The 19889-nt window shown below is 39.7% G+C and overlaps 1 protein-coding gene across 25 annotated transcripts in view; it reads right to left on the bottom strand.

The window, feature by feature from the left end:
* Positions 1 to 19889, bottom strand: part of DTNA (dystrobrevin alpha) — a 356943-nt gene that overhangs the window by 95095 nt on the left and 241959 nt on the right. For all 25 annotated transcript variants that reach the window (XM_041746612.1, XM_041746639.1, XM_041746631.1 and 22 more), the window contains one exon: positions 17932 to 18012. In XM_041746612.1, coding sequence (XP_041602546.1) covers positions 17932 to 18012 — 81 coding nt within the window. The remainder of the gene's footprint in view (positions 1 to 17931; positions 18013 to 19889) is intronic.

Raw genomic sequence — 19889 nt, 5'->3', positions numbered from 1 at the left:
TTGGATAAATTCATATTTATGTGATTCCAAATTTGTTACCATCTTTGTATATCATACAACAAGGAAATTATTTGTTTCTTAATGCTATTCATCCAGTTTTTCAATTTTGTGACCAAGGTACTCCCACGGAGATGGCGTCTATAGGTTTGCTTGTTTGTTTATTTAATTTCTTGAGGAATTAAATTAATTTCTGCAGGAACTGGGATTCCTATAATTATTCCCTTTATGCTTGACATATAGATCCGCTGGATCTAGTCCTTCAGGATATATCTGGGTACAGAAGGCAAAGATGTTGCTCCGGCCTCGGAGAACTAACAGTCAGGTATAGAGATGTGATTCACAATCACACAGATAATCAGAAATAATGACCTACCATGACAGACAGGGTGCTAGATACAAAATGGGATTATGAGATGGTTTGTGAAGAGGACAGAGGAACAAGATAAGGCTGGAGGAGCACTATAGCTTTGGCAAGTCTTTTGGTCTTTACACTGAAAATATGAAGATTCGGGTTTTAAGTAGAGTGACATGCTCAGAAATGCAGCTTAAAAGTGTCATTTCAGACTGTAGGGGAAGAGAGTAATGGACTTGCATGGGGGAAGTGGCTGGAGCCTGTTGCTGTGGTTCCAGCAGAGATGGTGGCAATTTTTTTTTTAAGATTCATTTATTTATTTTAAAGAGTGAGAAGAGAGAGAGATAGACAGATGGATAGGTGTTGGGCAGGGGGAGAGAGAGAGAGAGAGAATCTCTAGCAGACTCCCCATTGAGCGTGGAGCCCAACACAGGGCTGGATCCCACGGCTCTGAGATCGTGACCTGAGCTGAAACCAACAGTCAGATGCTCCACTGACTGAGCCACTGAGGTGCCCTGAGATGATGGTATTTTTGCACAGGGATGGCAGTACACAGGAAAACTGTAATCATGAACATTGTACATATTTGTCTTTGAAGAGTGGCAAAAGACAGATTTTGTAATTACAAAGATTGAGGTTTTACTCCTGGCTCCCCTAATAACTGTAAAACTGTGGATAAGTTATTTCTCCTCTATATATTTTATTATTTCTTCTTCTTCTTCTTTTTTTTTTTTTTTAAGAAATGAGGAGACTAATACTATCCAGAGAGAGTTGCAGTGAGGAGAAAAGAGAAAATGTATATATAAGTGCTGACCACAGGGTTTGTTTGGCACATAGGTGCTCAACAAATGATAGCTATTGGTGTTAAAATAATTAAACACCTTCTGATCTACTATCTTATTATTAATTTACAAGATCTGTGACTCCAAACCTAAGTATTAGCCTAGTCCCCTTAAATTCAATAACCTAATTAATATATAATTTTGAGCATATATTATGTAGGCCATGTAAAAGAAGCCCAAACTATATACCAGCCACAAAAGCAGGTACTATTCAGTCTACTGATCATAAATTCTGAGTTAGTGGAGTTTGAACCGATTTTACCATATTTGATAATTAGAGACCTGGTGAGGAAGGCCCTCTTTCATAGAGATTTCTTGAAAATTTTATTTCACTGCTAACTATTTTGGGAGGTGAAGATCACAGTGCGGAATAGTGTGGGTTTCTGGACAGTAGGTTCGACCTGCTTCTCCTACTGAGGATCCATGTGACCTTGAGCAAGTCACTTATCGTCCTTATGTTTCAGTTTCCACATCTGTAAAATGGGGACAAGAATAGTTGCTCCACAAAATAAATAACAGCTGCTCCACTGCAGGGTTATTGTGGAGATCAAATGAGATAATCCATGTAAAGCACTTTGCAAAGTGCTTAGTGCATAAGAAGCATTAAAATCTATTAATTAGTACTGAAAAGGCCTTTTGCCTAATGAAATAGGAACTCTAAGCAAGGTTCTAACTTGAGTCATAAGGAAGCTATTCAGAAGTCTGTTTTAAGAGTCTGACAGTTGTATAAACATGTTGCTTACTCTTGAGCCATCAAATTATTTTAGAAAATGAAGACATTTAGGTTTTGCAGTGATGACTGTTGACCACTAGATGGCACTGTGCACACTTTACTAAATATCCATCAAGCTTTAACTGTCCATCATAGAGCACCTGCTATTAGGCACAGGCATAGGAAGTGGGGTTTCCTCATCTATATTACTGCATACATTTTACACTAATATACTAGATAAAGCAACAATTTGTATAATAAAGTTATTTAGTTAACATTAACCGTATCAGACATAAACATATATCCTTAAGAGTAGTCGTTAATACTTCATAGAATCTTAAAAATAATATTAGTGTTATTTTGGACTTATCAACACTTAACAGTTTGTATTAATGAATAAATGAAAATAGACAAAAGCTTCAATAGTTTGTCTTAAATCCAGGCAATCTCAGGTAGAGAAGGGGTGGGGGGGACGTGTTTGCATGAGGGTTGCTGTTCTTAAGTGATGTTTCTTACCCGTTTGCTGATGTTACACTCTTTTCAGAGGAAATGAACTCTTTAGATCATAAAGATGACTTAAATTCTAATATCTCTGGGAAAAGTCCAAAAATACCAAACTCATTAATACCTAGATAGAAATTACTGATGTCATAGACTTTATTAGAAGTAGGAGAAGCATATAAATAGTGTAAAATATGGAAGAGAGGATACAGAAAGGATAGAAATATCCAAAGACAACCCAGGATTTAGTCTGTCTCATTATTTAGTCCAGGGCCAGCCTTCCCTGGACCACATCATAGAGATTGGGTCAGTGAATCTAAGCATGATGACTTTTTTTTTTTTTTAAAGCACTTGGGGATCTCAAAATTCCCAAGCCCACATTCTATCCCTTACTGATTCCAAAATTTGGGAAGGTGGGAAAGGCTGTTCACCAAGCTTTCCAGGTGATTCTGACAATCACTGATTTATAAACCTTTAGAAGGCTTTCAAAGGACTTGCAGCTGGGGAAGGTCAATAAACAATTATAGTGACTTAACTGGTCATTCTGGAATGGTGGTTCTCAACTGTGGTGCACGCTGGAAACACCTACAGGGTTGTCAAATAGCTCCCTAGTGCTGCTGCTATTGGACCATACACAGAGCTGCAAGACACTAGGCTTGTTAGAAATGCAGACTTGTAGGCCCCCAACCCCGATCTGGAGAATCAGAATCTGCATTTTAACATTCCCAGGCAGTTTAAGTATGACAATCATATTGGAAGTCAGTAGTTCTCCATCCTTTGGCATTAAGACAGCCTGCTATGTTCTTTTTCTTCTTCTTTTTAAAAAAGATTTTATTTATTTATTTGAGAGAGCGAGGGTATAGTATGAGCCTGAGGTGGGGGTGGGGGAGGGGCAGAAGGAGATGGAGAAGCAGACTCCCTGCTGAGCAGGACCCCGGGGATCATGGCCTGAGCTGAAGGCAGCTGCCTAACATACTGAATTGCTCAGGCACCCCTTGACAGCCTGCTATGTTCTAATAGGTTGAGGCATCTTATAAGAAGCTGGTAATTATCAATTAAGTTATGCAGTTTAAGAATGATTTATATAATTATATATATACATATTGTTTTAGAGGGCTTGTGATTTATCTCTGTAAAAAGGTCACTCATTGCATCATGATGTGCTCTCTTGACTGGGAGCAAAGTAAATTGCAGTTAGGTTGGGAACTGAACATCATCTCTTGATACAACACTGGGAATACATATATCTACTCTAGCATGTAGATGGGGTGTGTACGTGTGTGCATATTCACGCATACACTCTCAACCCCCATCTACTCTGGCCATCCATGCTTACAGTGATGGTGACTGTTGTCTGAGGCTTGTTAGGACTAGTTTTCTAATCTCTGAGACATGCAGTAAAAGCAGGAAGAATTCTGATGTTGGCTTCCTCATCACATCCCATTGCAAAGGAGATATGTTGTTTCTCCTGAAAACTCATCCAAATCTTTCCTCCCTAGATCTAAGTTCCTTGACTTTCAAGAAAACTTCCAGCATGAGTCTCCCATTGTGACCAGTCGTAGAGTATGAGAACCAAGTGTAGGTGGTATTGCTGATTAGTCTATACTGCAGGCTTAAAGTGTCACATTGTGTCCACTCACATAGTGGATTATTAAGATATGTTTGTAGGTTTATAGGAAAGTCATTAATGAAGATTCATTCTTTTAGTTTTCCAATAAAGTTCTGATGCCCTTAACACTAAAAGATGAACACACGTAGAAGCATTGTCTTTTTCCTATGACAGCTCTCAAATGCAAAGTTTCATGAAGGATTTTAAATACCAAAGAAGACTTTAAGCAATCATGCCTTCAAGGAGCTTCCCATGTGGGTCAGACTGCTGCATGGGCAGGGAGGAGGTGGGGGAGCACATATTTCCATGTGAGTTTCAGGAACAATTCCAGGTTCCTCTTCAAACTCATTACCTTGCCAACCCAGTAAGTAGCCTTTCTTAGCCTTCCATTCCAGAGGCTAACATCTTTATTCATAAAAGAAGTATTTATTCAGCCCTTATTATGTAACAGTACTCTTCTGGGTTCTAGAATTAGTGTAAACAATACAGGTAGGTCCCTGCACACACAAAACTCACAGGTGGTGGAGACCAGTGGGATCTAGCAAACACATGCACGGAGTATGCAGAAACAATCTAGTTTCTCTTACAGAGAAAAATGGGAAATGGGAAATGGGCTTAGAGACCATAGCCTCGGATTCAGGTATTTCTTCATTTGTACAATAGGGATAATAATACCCAGCTTTCCTATCGTAGAGGTGTTCTAGGGAATGACAAAAATTACATGGAAAACAATAAACTGGGATCCCTGGGTGGCGCAGCGGTTTGGCGCCTGCCTTTGGCCCAGGGCGCGATCCTGGAGACCCGGGATCGAATCCCACATCGGGCTCCCGGTGCATGGAGCCTGCTTCTCCCTCTGCCTATGTCTCTGCCTCTTTCTCTCTCTCTGTGACTATCATAAATAAATAAAGATTAAAAAAAAATGAAAACAATAAACTTAGAAGCACTATATATATTTTAGGCAATATTCTTATTTTTGAGAGAAAACAGGCATTAAAATTTAGTCATATTTAGGTAAAACTATAGCCCCCCAATTCTTTCAATTCTTTGCTCTACTCTGTCAGTGATAAAGATGTTTCTCCCATAATCCAAGCTTTCTTTTATAATTTCAGGGTTTTTTCCCCCCTCTTAACTGGAGTGACGATGTTATAAATCTATCAGAGACTGCATCACAGCAATGAATATTTTAGCCTACTTTCAGATCAAATACTTACTCAAAATTCAGAGAACCTCAGCTCATGAGAAAAAAAGAGTATTTCAATGTGTCACTAACTTACCATATGTGTATTACACGTATAGGTATTAACATACAGAAGAAAACTGCCATATGCTTATACATACAGAGCTGGGAAAGGAAGCAAGAAATGAGATTCCATCATATTTTCTTTTTTTTTCCCATCATATTTTCAAAAGAAATGAAATTCAGCTAATAATTTTAAAGATTCTACAATACATGATGCTTGATGTTAGAAGAGATTAGACTAAAGACGAGAGCCTGGCCAGGAAAGAGGTTGTAATTCCTGTGGGGAAGACATTCAGATGGCCTAGCTGAAGATCAGAATGAGACACTGTGTCATCAAAAGCCCATATCCATAGAGCAATAGAAAATAAAAAGTCCAAAACTACTGGAGCTGAAAATACAGGGATGCTATTGAAGGCTGGAAACTTTGGAAAGGTTCAGAGGAGGAGGAAGTAGGGCTCAAGTTGGCTGCTGAATCAGTAGGATCTCAGTACATAAAGATGAGTTGGGGGAGGATATTCTGGGAAGATGATGACCTATGACCGGTAGCAGAGAGCAGTGAACGAAGAAGGGCCAATCAGGTCTTCTATTGACCTGATGGGGCTAGCAAAGTTTGCATGCTGGGTGTACTGGAAAGCAGGGTCTGTAACTCTGTAACCTTTCTTATTGCCTATTATTTGACAATTCTCTAATTTTTCAGTAAGCAAATAGAGAGATGGAGAATTTGCATCCCATCAAGTTTAACACTGTTTCATTTTCAAAATGCCATGTGAACTAATTCCATCCCTGTTTACAGCCAACCAATCCGGTGGTGAAAATCAGAAGCTATCTTTGGAGCCGTGAGTGGGTCTCAAACTGTGGCCTCTGATTCCACAGGTCTGGAGTCTGGCCAGGGCATCCCCAGGTTTCTGCTGCTCCTGAGGTGATTTTTAAAGTAAGGATATTTGAGAACCACAGCTATGGAGCTTAATGTAAACAGAAGAGAGACAGGAAGAACAGAAAAATTGATGTTCATTTGAGCTACAGGAATTTATTTAAAAGGTATCATAAGAATCCTAGGAACAAGCACTGTGGTCAAGAAAGACATGTGAAGTTAGCCAGTTGTTAAGATTTTCTCAAATCAATAATTTATTTTTATGCCCTAATTTAGGCCTTTGCTCATGATAAAACAGTGTTTAAAAAGCTCTTAAGGAAGAGAAATTCAGTTAAGTGATACGCTTTGCTAGGGTCAATACATGCATTTTGATGTGATTACAACTGAAGATAGGAGCCACATTGACCAAACACTGAGTTGGGAAAGAAAATGTTGATAAAAATGCAATTTTTGTATTTTACTTCCATTCATGAGCCATGAGCTATCTATTTCTAAAATGTGAATAGAAACAATATCTGAGGGATCCCTGGGTGGCGCAGCGGTTTGGCGCCTGCCTTTGGCCCGGGGCGCAATCCTGGAGACCCGGGATCGAATCCCACATCAGGCTCATGGTGCATGGAGCCTGCTTCTCGCTCTGCCTGTGTCTCTGCCTTTCTCTCTCTCTCTCTGTGACTATCATAAATAAATAAAAAAATTAAAAAAAAAAGAAACAATATCTGAGTAGCTCACCAAATTAGTTTATGCTTCCAAAGTCAACACTTCCTTGCTCCCACAGTATACCTCTATCATTAAGACAGTTCTCGGTGCCAAGGACCCTTGGAGAGAAGCATCATAGCTTACAAAGATGACATTTTAGTTTCACTTTAATTTCCTGGGTAAGTTGCATGATGGAATAGAGCTTTGGGGAAAAGTCTACAACATATTTTTGATATAAAATCAAATAGGATATCGTGCCAACCCTCAAAGGCCCTGGCAGTACGTCTATTGCCCATAAGGAAAAAGTATTCAGTTTTCCTCAAATTGTGTTTGTAGACCAGCATCATTATTCATAATGAGGTATAATGGTTGTTGGCTCAATAGCTGTCATACTATAAATTAAATTTAACTAAATTCAATTGAACAAGCATTTATTAAGCCTATTATTTTCCAAAGTATTGTACCAATGATTGTAAAAATAATAAGAGAAGGTAAATGAAAAGAAAGATCTGAACAATAACTAATTTCTCACTGTCAGTGTTTAACTTTGCTCGGAACATATTTGATAGCTTCAGAAGCAAGAGGATCTAGTATCTTGTCTCTGCCCTGGGTTGTCATTTTGCCTTCACCAGTTGGTATAGGTTTCTTCAATGTGCCTTTAGCATTCTCTACATTCTAGTACCTTAGTTTGGGCATCTACTGCCTTCTACTTAGATTTTCACAGTAAGCCTTCTTACTCCTCTCCAGTTTATGCCCTCTTCCATCTGTCCTAAGAACCGGTATGAATCCCAGCTCTGGCCATGACATTCTCCATTATCTATTCAGTAAAACCCAAGTTCTAAGCTTGAAAACCAGTGTTTGGACTTCAGTCTTCCAATCTTTTTTTTTACAGATTTATTTTTTTATTTGACAGAGAGAAAGAGAGAGCAGGAGGGTGAGCACAAGTGGAGGGAGGGGCAAAAGGAGACAATCTTCAAGCAGACTATCCCCCATCCTGCCCCTGGCCAAGCACATAGCCATAGTTGGGGCTTGAAAGAGAGGGGAGGGGCCTTGATCTCACAACCCATGAGATCATGACCTGAGCTGAGACCAGGACCAAGAGTCAGATGCTTAACTGACTGAGCCCCTCAGGTGCCCCTCCAATCTCCCAATCATTAACCTCATCTCCTACTCACCTTCAGCTTTTCCCAAGAATCTTATGCTCTAGCCACACTGGGCTTCTTATAATTCCAGAATATGGGGTTGGCTTTCTTGCACTGACCTTCATGTGGAATTACGCTCTTCCATTTGTTGCTCCCAGACAACTTCATCTATCAGATAATTTACGACACTCCACATTTCTCATAGTGACTAATGGACAAGTTGTTCCCTCCACTTTTTTGATAAGCCCTTGACTGAACTTCAGAAGAGAGGAGAGTCTCTGAAATGATGAACTCCATTTTATGGTTAGGGTCATGTGTGTTTGGAGGGAAAGGATCTGTGACTTTCTCCCAAAGACGCATGAGGAGAAAAGCTGAAGAACCATAGCACTAAATTATAATTAACTTGAAGACATGTCTAGGTCTTGTTCAGCTTTGTATTCATCATAGCTATTTGCATATGCCTTGTTCAAAGTGGGTGCTCACCAGCGCCTGGTGAATGGAAGAGGGTAGAGGGCCTACTGTTTGCCAGACACTACATATTATCTCTAGAAGCTTTCCCTTCACCTCAGTGTTTCAGGAAAGCTCAATGAGACTCATTTAGCGTGGCTTCCCACAGTACTTTCATTATTCCTTACACACTATGACTTGAGCAGATGGCCAGAATCCTAGATGCCGGAGGCGACATTTCAAGAGAAGGAGCGTTCACGGGGCTGGCAACCATGAGGAGCTGCCTTCTCCCTTTCCTTGACAGCTGTCTCTTTCAGTGACCCTGCATCACGTGCCAGTCTGGCCAGGATGAACACCAGCAGACAAAGTACACTGGGACACTGAAGAGTAGGTAAGCAGCAGTTGGTGAGGAAGTGTCACTTTTTTTTGCACTCACCTTTGTCATTTATGTACATAATTAATTGCCTTTGCACAACAAGAGTAAAAAATGGGATAGAAATTGAAAACACATTTCATTCACCCATTCAGAAAATAGTTATGACTCAGTTTCCTACTTCATGGAAAATTGGGAGATAGGTTAGCGTTTGGGGTGAAGTGATCTCTAGAAGGCTAATCAGCAGTACAGATTATCTTCAGCTATCTTAAATGACATTAAGAATATGAGAAATGTATCTTTAAAAAAAATCTTTAGAAGGAAGTAGAGAACACCGATGAGGAAATATTCAACACAGAAAACCAAGGTATAAAGGATGCAATGTTTCGGATCCTCTTTTCTACCTGTTCAAAATCTTGGCTCCACCTCTTTCTCCAGCCCCTGCAGGAATGACCATCATGGTGTAGACTTTGACCGGCTTGGTGTGGCTGCAACCAGACAGCACTTGGCTTCAGGCTCTTGCTCTATACCTCCGATGCCTCAGTACTAATATCTGACCTGCCTAGCACCCATACTCATGCAACCAAACAGTGTGGGGTTATTCATGCTTGGAGGCCACTCTTGACTAATGCAGGACAGGGCAGTTCAATTAGGACTCCTCCTTGTGTCTCCTGGGTGGACAGTTCTGGAGCCTTTCAGAAGGCTCCTGCATCATCTGTTGGCTTTTCTCTCTTGTTCTTCTGCTTGGGAACAGCAAAAGAGCATATTCCATAAAAGCCTTTTTTGTGGAGTCTGCTTTCTGGGAAGCATGGGCTCAAGCACTGATTCTAACCAAGTCCCTGTCTATCGCTGGTTGAACACTTTCAGAATAATAAATAAGAAATAAATGATGATTAGGACCACATTCAAATCAGATTCTGAATCTGTGTCGTCAAATAACTTTTCCCCAACGTTACTCTTCTCCACAATATAGTATCACTGTTGTATTCAGCAACGTTGAATTTGGAAATTAAAATGCATCATACTTGATCTTACATTGAAGTTTATTATTTTTGGAAACTAAGCTACTCAGGGCTGATGCATCACTAGCTTTTTAGCAGGCTCAGTGGTCCATGTATTTGACAGACATCGCAGGACAGGCTCTCTGTTTACCATGGCATTTGGTTAATATTTGGGAGTTAGAAGTTGAGTTCTCAGTTATATGATTTGATCTGGTGTTTATTCAGGAAAGCCATTTAACATCTCTTATGTTATGCTCTTCTCACCTGGAACAAACAGAACTTTACAAGTCCTGATAAAAAAGGAGATAAAGCAGGAGTCCTAGCCCAACACCATGAATGATTAAAAATAGCTAGACAATTTATTTCAGTAGCTACAGATATACTTGGTTTCTTTAACTGTCATACTTATAGCTTATTCTTTCTTAATAAAACAATCATTTGCTCAGGCTAGACATAAGCTGATTTGGCAAAGTTTTAGAGTGTATACACTATTTGATATTCACAAAACCAGAAGCATTGTAATAAATAGAATATATCAGTAGATTCTAAACTTGAAGTTATTCTAATATTAAATTTGTACACTAAGGAATACTATCATACTTTCCCCCCATGGTCTAGAATAATGCTTGACGTGCGGCAAACCTCAGTTCATGTTTGTTGAATGAAAAAATAAATGAGTGGCTGCTGGTGACATCAACAAAATGTCAAGAAAGTCACCTTGATTTAGTGCTCATGGACCGTAGTTGTGGTTATGAGGGAGTGGTCATTCTTCCATTCCTGTCCTCCTGTATCGGTTTCTTCTTACTGTTTGCTAGAGCCCTAAGATGCTGGGAGCCAGGCTGTAGGACAGCACCCTCTGGGAGCACCTTCATTGCTCAGCTCACAGGCTCTGGGCTGATCCAGCAGGTTCCCGGGAAGGAAGGTCACTGATATGAGACCTTAAGGGATGGCCATTGAATGTTACTTGCTGGATGGCACTGAGAAGCTTGAAAAGCTTTTGTCTGTATCCCCTACTCTTTCCCAACAGGCTGGGGCATTTAAACATAAGGTTCTTTCCTAAACTGTGAGTGTCAAAGTGTTCGGTTGCCTCAGCTTCCTGGTATAATTCAGAAGCCAGAGGAAGGGAAGGAAGCTGATGGCTGTTCCCTCCAGACACCTAGCAAGACTACAGGCACTGGTTTAGTTTGTAGGTTGTGTAGTGGTGGCAGACTGAGAAGACGGAGTTCCCAGTATTATCTAAAAATAAAAATACTAACAAGAAAACAAAGCTATGAATGTTTAAGATCTTAAGAATGGATGCAATTAAAGGGAAGAAGCCACTTTAATTAAACTCATATCACAAGCACCAGAACCTTAAAAGCGTAGCTTTGTTCTACCAGAAGTGTGCTCTGATTAAGGGGAAACAGTTTTGCCATAGGCCCAGAGTGTCCAGAGAGGGGCAGTGTTTCCACTGCCATATTGCACAGGCATCTCGAATGGGTTTATGCTCTGCTGCCACCACCAACTTCCCCACAGGGAGTTTTTAGGAATGTTGCATTCTAGTGCAATGTCTTTCTCTTTATTCTAAACAAGTGTCTAGAATGATTCAACATTGGGAATGAAAATGCATATCAAAATCACTTGGAGCACAGATAATTATGCTCCAAGGCTTTGCCATCTGCCACTTATTTCCCTAACTGAACATTCCTGGTCTTCCTTCTGACTCCTTGACAGGAAAGAGTTCTATCTCCCTCCTTCAGACATATCTCTTTTTTGGAGATCTGATCCTGTCGCCTGAGTTTTTAAATTTCAACTTTATTTTTTCACCCAAGGCTCTACATGTCATTATCTGGAAAGCAGAAAAGTCCATGATGCTGGGCAGTGTGGTAGGCAGCGTGCTAAGATTCCTTCTTCCTCTTTACAACTGACCCCCCCCCCCCTCCTCCCCGGCCATGGTCGCAGGATTCCTGGCCTGCAGTGTTCACATACTTTCTCCAATGTTTAATCAAACACTAACTCAGGTACTGCTGTCAAGGGATTTTGCAGATGTAATTAAGGTCTCAAATCAGTTGACCTTAAGACAGGGAGATTTTTCTGGGTGAGCCTGACCTAATCATGTACATCTTTAAAAAGTGGAGAGTTTTCTCTGGTTGATCACAGAGGAGGAGGAAGTCAGAGGGACTCACTCTGCCTGGTGTGGAGGGAATAGCAAACATCTACGGGGCCTTGTGGCAAGGAATGCAGGTGGCTCGTAGGAAATGGGAGTAGTACCCAGCTGACTGCCAGCCAGGAATGGAGACCTCCACCCTTCAACCATAAGAAAATGAATTCTGCCAACAGCCATTTTATGCAGAGGAGAACTCTGAGCCCCAGATGAGATCCACAGACCCTAGGAGACCCTAGGCTGAGAATCCAGTCACACTCTGATTTCTGACCTCCAGAAACTGTAAGACAGTAAATGTGAGTTGTTTTAAGTCACTAAGTGTGGGACAATTTGTTATGTAATGATAGGAAACTGATACAGGCAGCCACAGAGCCATATACTGGAAAATATGGCAGAAAGGAGGAAGGAAAATGCTGGTACACCAACTCAAACAAAATTGAACGGGATATTAGTATTTATTTCTAAAAACTCGTATCTAGGGGCACCTGGGTGGCTCAGTCAGTTGAGTGTCTGCCTTTGGCTCAGGTCATGATCTTAGGGTCCTGGGATCTAACCCTGTTTGGATCTCCCTTGCTCAGCGGGGAGGCTCTTTCTCTCTGTCCCTTGCTGCTTTCCCCTGCTCGCACTCATTTTCTCTCTCTCAACATAAATAAATAAAATCTTAAAAGAAAAAAAATCTAAAGGCCACTCCTGAAGCCAAGACTAATTGCTTGGCTGGTGAAAAATGAATCTAGTGGAGCCTATTCATTCACTCATAAAAGATTATTCATTCTGGACTCACTACATATCTAGCACTCACATGGGTTAATTTCACAGTGACAGACAAGCCATTAGGTAAAAAGGTGTCTGGATTTTATTTTGGTTGTAGAAACCCTGAAAGAAGTTTAGAGCTATTAAAGGCAAAAGTATGTGTTCTAGCTTTAAATTACAACAGGATGAGGAATATTTACATTTCTTTTATTAGAGGGGTATTTGAGAAACTCTGAGAGCTCAGATACAATATATACCTTACCTCCTCCTTTCTTTTTAAGCCAAATTTTAACTAAATTTTAGTTGATGTGAGTGACAGAAAAAAAAATTCAGGCTGTGACCGGAAGAGCAAAAGGAAGGTGCCTCCTTACTTTCATTTCCTTTATTAAACAGGAGAGATTTGGGATTTCTGATTTATTCCTCTTGCTCCCTTTTATTGCTCATGAACTTAAGGCTGCATTCCATTGACTCCAAAGTAATTTCTGATAAAAAGATCTGCTGACATTACAGGATATCTGGATTATTAACCATGTCAGTATGGACCGAGGAAATACTGTTCTGGCAGAAAATAGTTATTTATTTAAAACAAAGGCTGAGATATTTCCATTCACTTATAGATGGCATATAGGGTATTTATTTTTTGGGACGTTCTCAGGAATCCTAGAAGCTAGAGAACGCTGTTGATTAGAAAGCACACAGTGTTTGGAATATGTCCTCCTAGAAAATAAAATTGCCAACTTTGTGTCCCCTAATTTTTAAGGGCATCCATTCTTTTGTTCCATTAGGAATGTGCTCATGGCATGGTGGATGCTGGTGGGCAGGGTATGACAGGGTACAAAAATGAATGGTAAGGGTGGAAGACGTTGACTTGAAAAATAGATCCCATGGAGAAAAATCAAAAGAATAAAGACTTTTTTGCTTGAAAAAAAGAAAAGATGGTTTCTCACAATTTTTCTTTTGTTAACAGAAGTTGGTAAATGTCTTTTTTGTGTGTGGACAGTGGGGCACTACCAGATTATGTATTATGTAGATATGTTGGCATATATAATAAGAGAGAAAATGGGGCAGCCCGGGTGGCTCAGCCGTTTAGCGCCTGCCTTAGGCCCAGGGCGTGATCTTGGAGACCCGGGATCAAGTCCTACAACGGGCTCCCTGCATGGAGCCTGCTTCTCTCTGCCCGTGTCTCCGCCTCTCTCTCTCTCTCTTTCTGTGTCTCTCATGAATAAATAAATAAAACCTTTAAAAATATATATATATAGAGAGAAAAACTTACAAAACGTTTTTACTGGTGAAATTAAAAATATAATAATGGAGAGAATTTTTTTTTTCGATGCTTGTCTACCAATGAAAAGACTAGAACTCTTTTGGGGGAAGGATAACATTTTGCTTAACTTGGATTATAAGTATTGTTTCCTATTTTAAAATCATTACAAATACTCATCTATAAAAGCTCTCATTTCACAGTCTATACAAAAGTAGGTCCTGGGCTGTATTTTGTGCACAGGCCACAGTTTTCTAGCCTCTTTTATGTAGTCTTTTTAGACCCTGGGAATATATTCTCAGTATCCATCAGAAATTGCATTGGAGGGAATGAACATGAGTGTTGGTGATAGGAATCAGTTCTCTATATGGAAAACTGTAAGGTGAGTAGGCAAGAGCTGTGGGGACAGAAATACAGGGAATTAAATAACACTCATGATGTCTGAATTCAGATAAAAACCTAATCTTTTAGAAGTCTATATACTCCACGCTATATCTAGATAACAAAGGTGATGACTTTACAAGTGTCAGTTTTTATGCCCCACTCCACCCCCCACTCTGTAGTTTTTAAGCTTAGTTTTGTTAATACACAAAATCAGTTTTACCTGTAAATAAGACCTGGACCTAAAAATAACCTGTTCTCCATTAAGGCCCATCGATTTCTATAAAGTAAACATTCTGTAAGAATTTCCAAGAAAGCAACGTGCTTGCAAATACACTATGTGGATTTTTTTTTTCTTATTTCTTTATTGTGGAGTAAAGCTCCATTATAAGGTACCACAATTTATGGTGGATTAGGTTGTATTGCAGACAAAAATGTCCTTCCTCGAATATAGGGGTATACATTCAATGTTGACTAATATTATGTCACATAAACACAAGTGTCCTGGTTATCTTAAAAGAAAAAAAAAAAAGAAGGCTCTAACTTTTAAGATAGAATAGATTCAGCTGTGTTAGCATTTTGCAAGCTCCTTAACATCACACTGTTATATTTGTTGTCAGGAAGGAACACTCAGCAAACACATAACCATACTTGGATTTAACGCTTCTGCTCAAGGTAGAAACAATTTAAAAAAGCAACTTAATTTTAGCAGAGCATTCAAAACTTGCTCACTTCTCTTCCTTAAGGCTTACTTTCACATAGTTTGTAGAGAATGTAATATTTTCCTCATCTTCCACATGAACTAGCCAAAAAGGCTGAGAAGCAATTTTCCTCATCCTAAAATAGATGAAGTTTGTAGGGCATTCTTCTGGTGTAGTGTCCCCTAATTCTCTAAGAATCAGGCTAGATGTCTTCCTCTCTAGGAAACTCCTCTTACTGGCCCTCATGCCCAGGTAGGGGACTGCCTCCTTATGCTCCCACAACACCATGCACATATTCCTACCATTACTCTTCCACACTGTGTTATGAGTCTGTTTAAAATTCTATCTAGTCTAAGCCAGTTAGACTTTGGGCAACTTTAAGGCAGAAATCTTATCTTATTCACATTGCTCTATCCCAGGCACTTAAACACAGTGCCAAATACACAGTAGGAGCTCATTATAAGCTTTCTAAATTAAAAGGTGAGTGAATGGATGCACTGAGGCCAATTAGACAAGTATGAAAGTTCTATTTTCTCCCAGGGATGGACTAGCACTGTTTTCTCCACTGCTTTCCAAGGAGGTCAGTGTGACTATGACATGATTCTGGACGTAGGATAAGGATGAGGAGCAGAAAAGAACAGGAAGAGAAAAGGAGATGCCCAAGAATGAGAAAGGGCCATTACTGTGAGTAGGAGAATGACCTGTGGCCCTAGGGTTGCTGGATCTAGCCTTTGTAATGTTGGCTGCAGGGGTGGTTGCCAAATCATTCACTCTTCTTTTCTTCCCTCTCTCCCTCCTTCCCATCTTTCCTTTTCTTTATTGTTTGTTTGCTCTTTAGTTCAACCCTATAAGTTTGTAACTTTTTTTTTTTTTTTTTTTTTTTGCAATTCCCTATCTCAGCTGGAAGGACCCGAGGAAGCTCTGCTTGGCAAAGCTCTATGGGGTCAGAGCTCACATCTGTGCTCCTTCTCCCCTCCCTTCCATTCCAAGGCCCATTGAGTGGTGATGAGGAAAGAAAGTAGGAGGATCCTATCACTTTTTCATTGTTGGAAACAAGGAGATTTTTTCTTTTGTTTAAATACAGGTAGTTGGAATTGAGGGGCATGGTGGGGGAAAGCCTTCCTTCGTTGGGAGCTTCTTCCTTGTCCTTTAACCACAGCCCTCCAAAGACCTTTTATAGATGCCTCAATGCCCAGGGCTGTAAGTACATCCACAAATTTCTTCCCATGTCTTTAGTGCTCTTTGCATTACCTCCCCATCTTTTTTCTTTTTCTTTCTTTCTTTTTTTTTTTTTTTTTTTTACGGGTTTAGCGTCCCATAAGGAGTCTTTGATATCTGGTGAAACTTTTTATTCCCCTCTCAACCTGCCCCAAACTTGAGCCTCATTTCTAGCCACCAAAGCTGAGGAATAAGCTGTAGATGAGCAACTTGACAACTAGATACACACAGCCTGCCCATCCTCATAGTCATGATTTGGGGAGTCTGGGGCTGGCCTGCCCAGCACCCAAGAAACATTTGCTGGAGATTCCAGGAGAGTAGAGGTGTGGAAAGGGCTGGTTTCTACATTCACCGTGTCTAAGCCCTATGCCACTTATTCAAAAACTATGTGTATGTACTCAGGAGAACATTATAGTTTTGATTTTTTCTAATCCATCCAATACTAATTAGAAAATGAGAACAGCTATTAATTTTTACAGGAATCAGTGCTCAAAAAGAAAAGAGTAATAAATTCATATACATGAACTATGAGGCAATTTCTCCAGAAAATGGATGTGGAGATATGAAGGGAGAAGCAATTCAACAGACGATGCAAATGGCTCGCTGTGATTAGTGATCTAGTAGCTGCTAACATTCTAAAATTTGGGAAAAAGTTGAAACAAGTCCCTTTGTTTCTTCAAGTATTATTGTTTCTTTTCTTGCTGTGGTCTGATATAGGCAAATGTAGTTAATACTCTGATACAAAGGGCTAATTTTATAGCTTCAGAAAGAAACTTCTGTGCTTTCCTGGAGCTTGTTAACATTTTCCTATACTTGTAAAGGAATCACAAATATAAAGAGGACTTAATATTTAATGTTTTATAAAATTCATGGAAACCATTTTTTTCCTTAAGTAAAAAACAAGATTTATTTACAAAAAAAAGAAAAGAAAAAGAAAGAAAGAAAGAAAGAAAAAGAAAGAAGAAAGAAAGAAAGAAAGAAAGAAAGAAAGAAAGAAAGAAAGAAAGAAGAAAGAAGATGAAAGAAAGAAAAAAAGTTGGGGCAAGGGGGAAGACAAGTTTTACATAAAAGTACTACAATGGTAACTCCCTTTGGTAAAAAGTGTAATAAATGTCTTGTACATCTGTTCATAGGTACTAAATCTGAAGCCACATAGAACTATAGACAAGAAGCTAGAGCAGTTATGCTAGCACATCAAAGCATATTTCTTTTAATAAAGAATCAATAGTATGTACATTATTTACAAAGATAAAAGAAAAACCAAGTTAAAATTGTGTGTGTGTGTGTGTGTGTGTGTCAGAGAGTAAAGCTGGTGGGTGGCACTAGGGTAGACTAGTAAAGAAGTAGGTACAAAACAGTTCCACAGGAGCTAAAGAGGGCGACTACATGGACAATACCAAAGCTAGAGAATGGAAGAAAAATATCCATCCAGATTTAAACCATCCCAAGGACAGGACTTCATAAACAGCCAGAAGCTCATCCATTTCAATACTTCAGCAGCTAAGAGCAATGAAACCTTCTGAATTACTTACGAATAGTCTCTACCATTTGTGCATCACCATACTCTTTTTATTATTGTGTAAACATAGTTTTATCAACACTTAAAAGAACACCAGTTTTAATAAACAAAGTAACAAACGTAAACTATAGGATTCATGAGGGTAATTAGTCCAAACAACTGGCATACTTACAGTTGCATTTCTTCTGAACAAACCTAAGCTTGCATGCTGTTCTGTAGGTGGAGAGTCGGATACGATCCAGATCTTGAGCCCCTGTGGGGGGAGAAACGTACACATATGGTATGCCATGTGTGTGGAAAGGGATTTATAATATTTATAAAGAAAACAACTATAGATATTATAACCCATTCACTTAATTCGATTTTTATTTTTATTAGAATACAAATAGAACTTGAAGACTTGAAAAAGTCTGCCTTGTATCCCTCAGGATCTAGGGGAAGAGAGCACATGTATCCAACACGTTGGTTGTCTACCATGTTCGTGGGCCGAGGAACATGACCTCAGCCCTGTGGTGTCTGCCACTTCTGAGAACAATCTGCTCAAGCTGTGACTTTAAACAGTAAGATGATAACAGTATTATCAGAACCATTTTAAATACACTGTGACTGGTCATCAGAATATGGCTGTGAGGTGAGCACTTACTGAATGTGGGGCATATTTTCTGTGTGACGTTAGGTCGACTACTTTTATTTATTTTTTTAATTTATAAGATTATTAATTTGAGAGAGAGAGAGATGGAGTGCAAACAGGAGTGGGGGGAGGGGCAGAGGGAGAAGAAGAAGCAGGCTCCCCACTGGGCACACTGTGTAGGGTGGTCTGCGGATGTGGGCGTGGAGGGAGTAGATGTAAGACCCCAAGATCATGACCTGAGCCAAAGGCAGACAGTTAAAGGACTCAGCCACCCAGGTGCCCAGGACAACTGCATTTAGAAACCTCAGTTTCTCATTTGGAAGTTGGGGATGATTATACTACTACTACTACTACTTATTTCACAGAATTACAAGGCAAATGTATGAGTACACTTAAGCACAGAGAACCCTGCCTGGCACATAGTTCATGCTGTGTATTCTTTAGTATTGCTAGTGTCCACCCTGCAAACCTTCCTGTCAACCTCAGAGGAGACTCCTTTCTAAAAACAACCACTACTCTTTCTTATACTGTGGCTTCCAGTTCCTCTCTACATAGAGGAACATGTTCCCCATATTCTCGAACTATTTTCCTCATTCTACACTTCTCCTCAAGAATCCAGCATGGTTTCTGCTGCTCACCAAGTCTAAATGTTCTGCTCCCAATCCAAGCCCCTCTGTGTGTTCTTTTCATGCTACCTACCCAGTAATACTTCCTATTACTCTCTATCCAGAACCTCTGCTGGGCTCAGGCTGTTCTCACAATGCCCTGCAGATGGGCTTTTTAGTACATCCACACCAGAGTACCTCCTACCCTTTTCTGAATGAGCTGATCTCTAGACTGTGTCTTTCAACAAATGTCTGTTCTTCTCTGCTTCTAAATATTTGGCTCTCTTTAAGTCCATGTTTATGGTTCATAACAGATATAAAGGCACAGAGCTATATTTTGACATATATTGAACTTTACCAGTAAGAATGCTACATAAATGCCTCAAAATAGAATAGTTAGGGTAGCAAGTAAATCAACTGGCCTAGAAATAATTATATCAGGAGGCCAATTAAGTGCTTTCCTAATGAAACTCGGGATGAATTAGCAAGTGTCCTGCACTGAGAGCATTTAGCATTCCCTCGATTCAAACTGATCTCTTTAGATTCATTTAAAAAGGATATCAATATTCCTATTACTTTATAGTTTTATGAGGCAGATCATTAAACATTCATTCTTATGAGTTTATTACTTGACAAACAGGCTCAGTTTGCTGAATGCTTTATGCTGAGTGCTTGAGGGAACAAGGAGATAGGTAGGACTTACCCTCACCCCACACAGGAAATCTCTTAAACATGCTCTTGAGAGATGGACATGCAGACAATGGCCATATAAGATCGTTTCCAATGACAGGAATATATAACTTAGTGAAAATAAATGAGATTTAAGGTCAGTAAGCCTTAATCTTGCATTTCCTAGCTGTGTGAACTTTGAAAAGTTTGTACTTGGTATCTGAT

Source organism: Vulpes lagopus, chromosome 1, assembly GCF_018345385.1.
Source record: "Vulpes lagopus strain Blue_001 chromosome 1, ASM1834538v1, whole genome shotgun sequence".
In the NCBI taxonomy this organism is placed as follows: Eukaryota; Metazoa; Chordata; class Mammalia; order Carnivora; family Canidae; genus Vulpes; species Vulpes lagopus.
The sequence above is the reverse complement of the archived record's forward strand: the minus strand, read 5'-3'. Positions and strand labels throughout refer to the sequence as shown.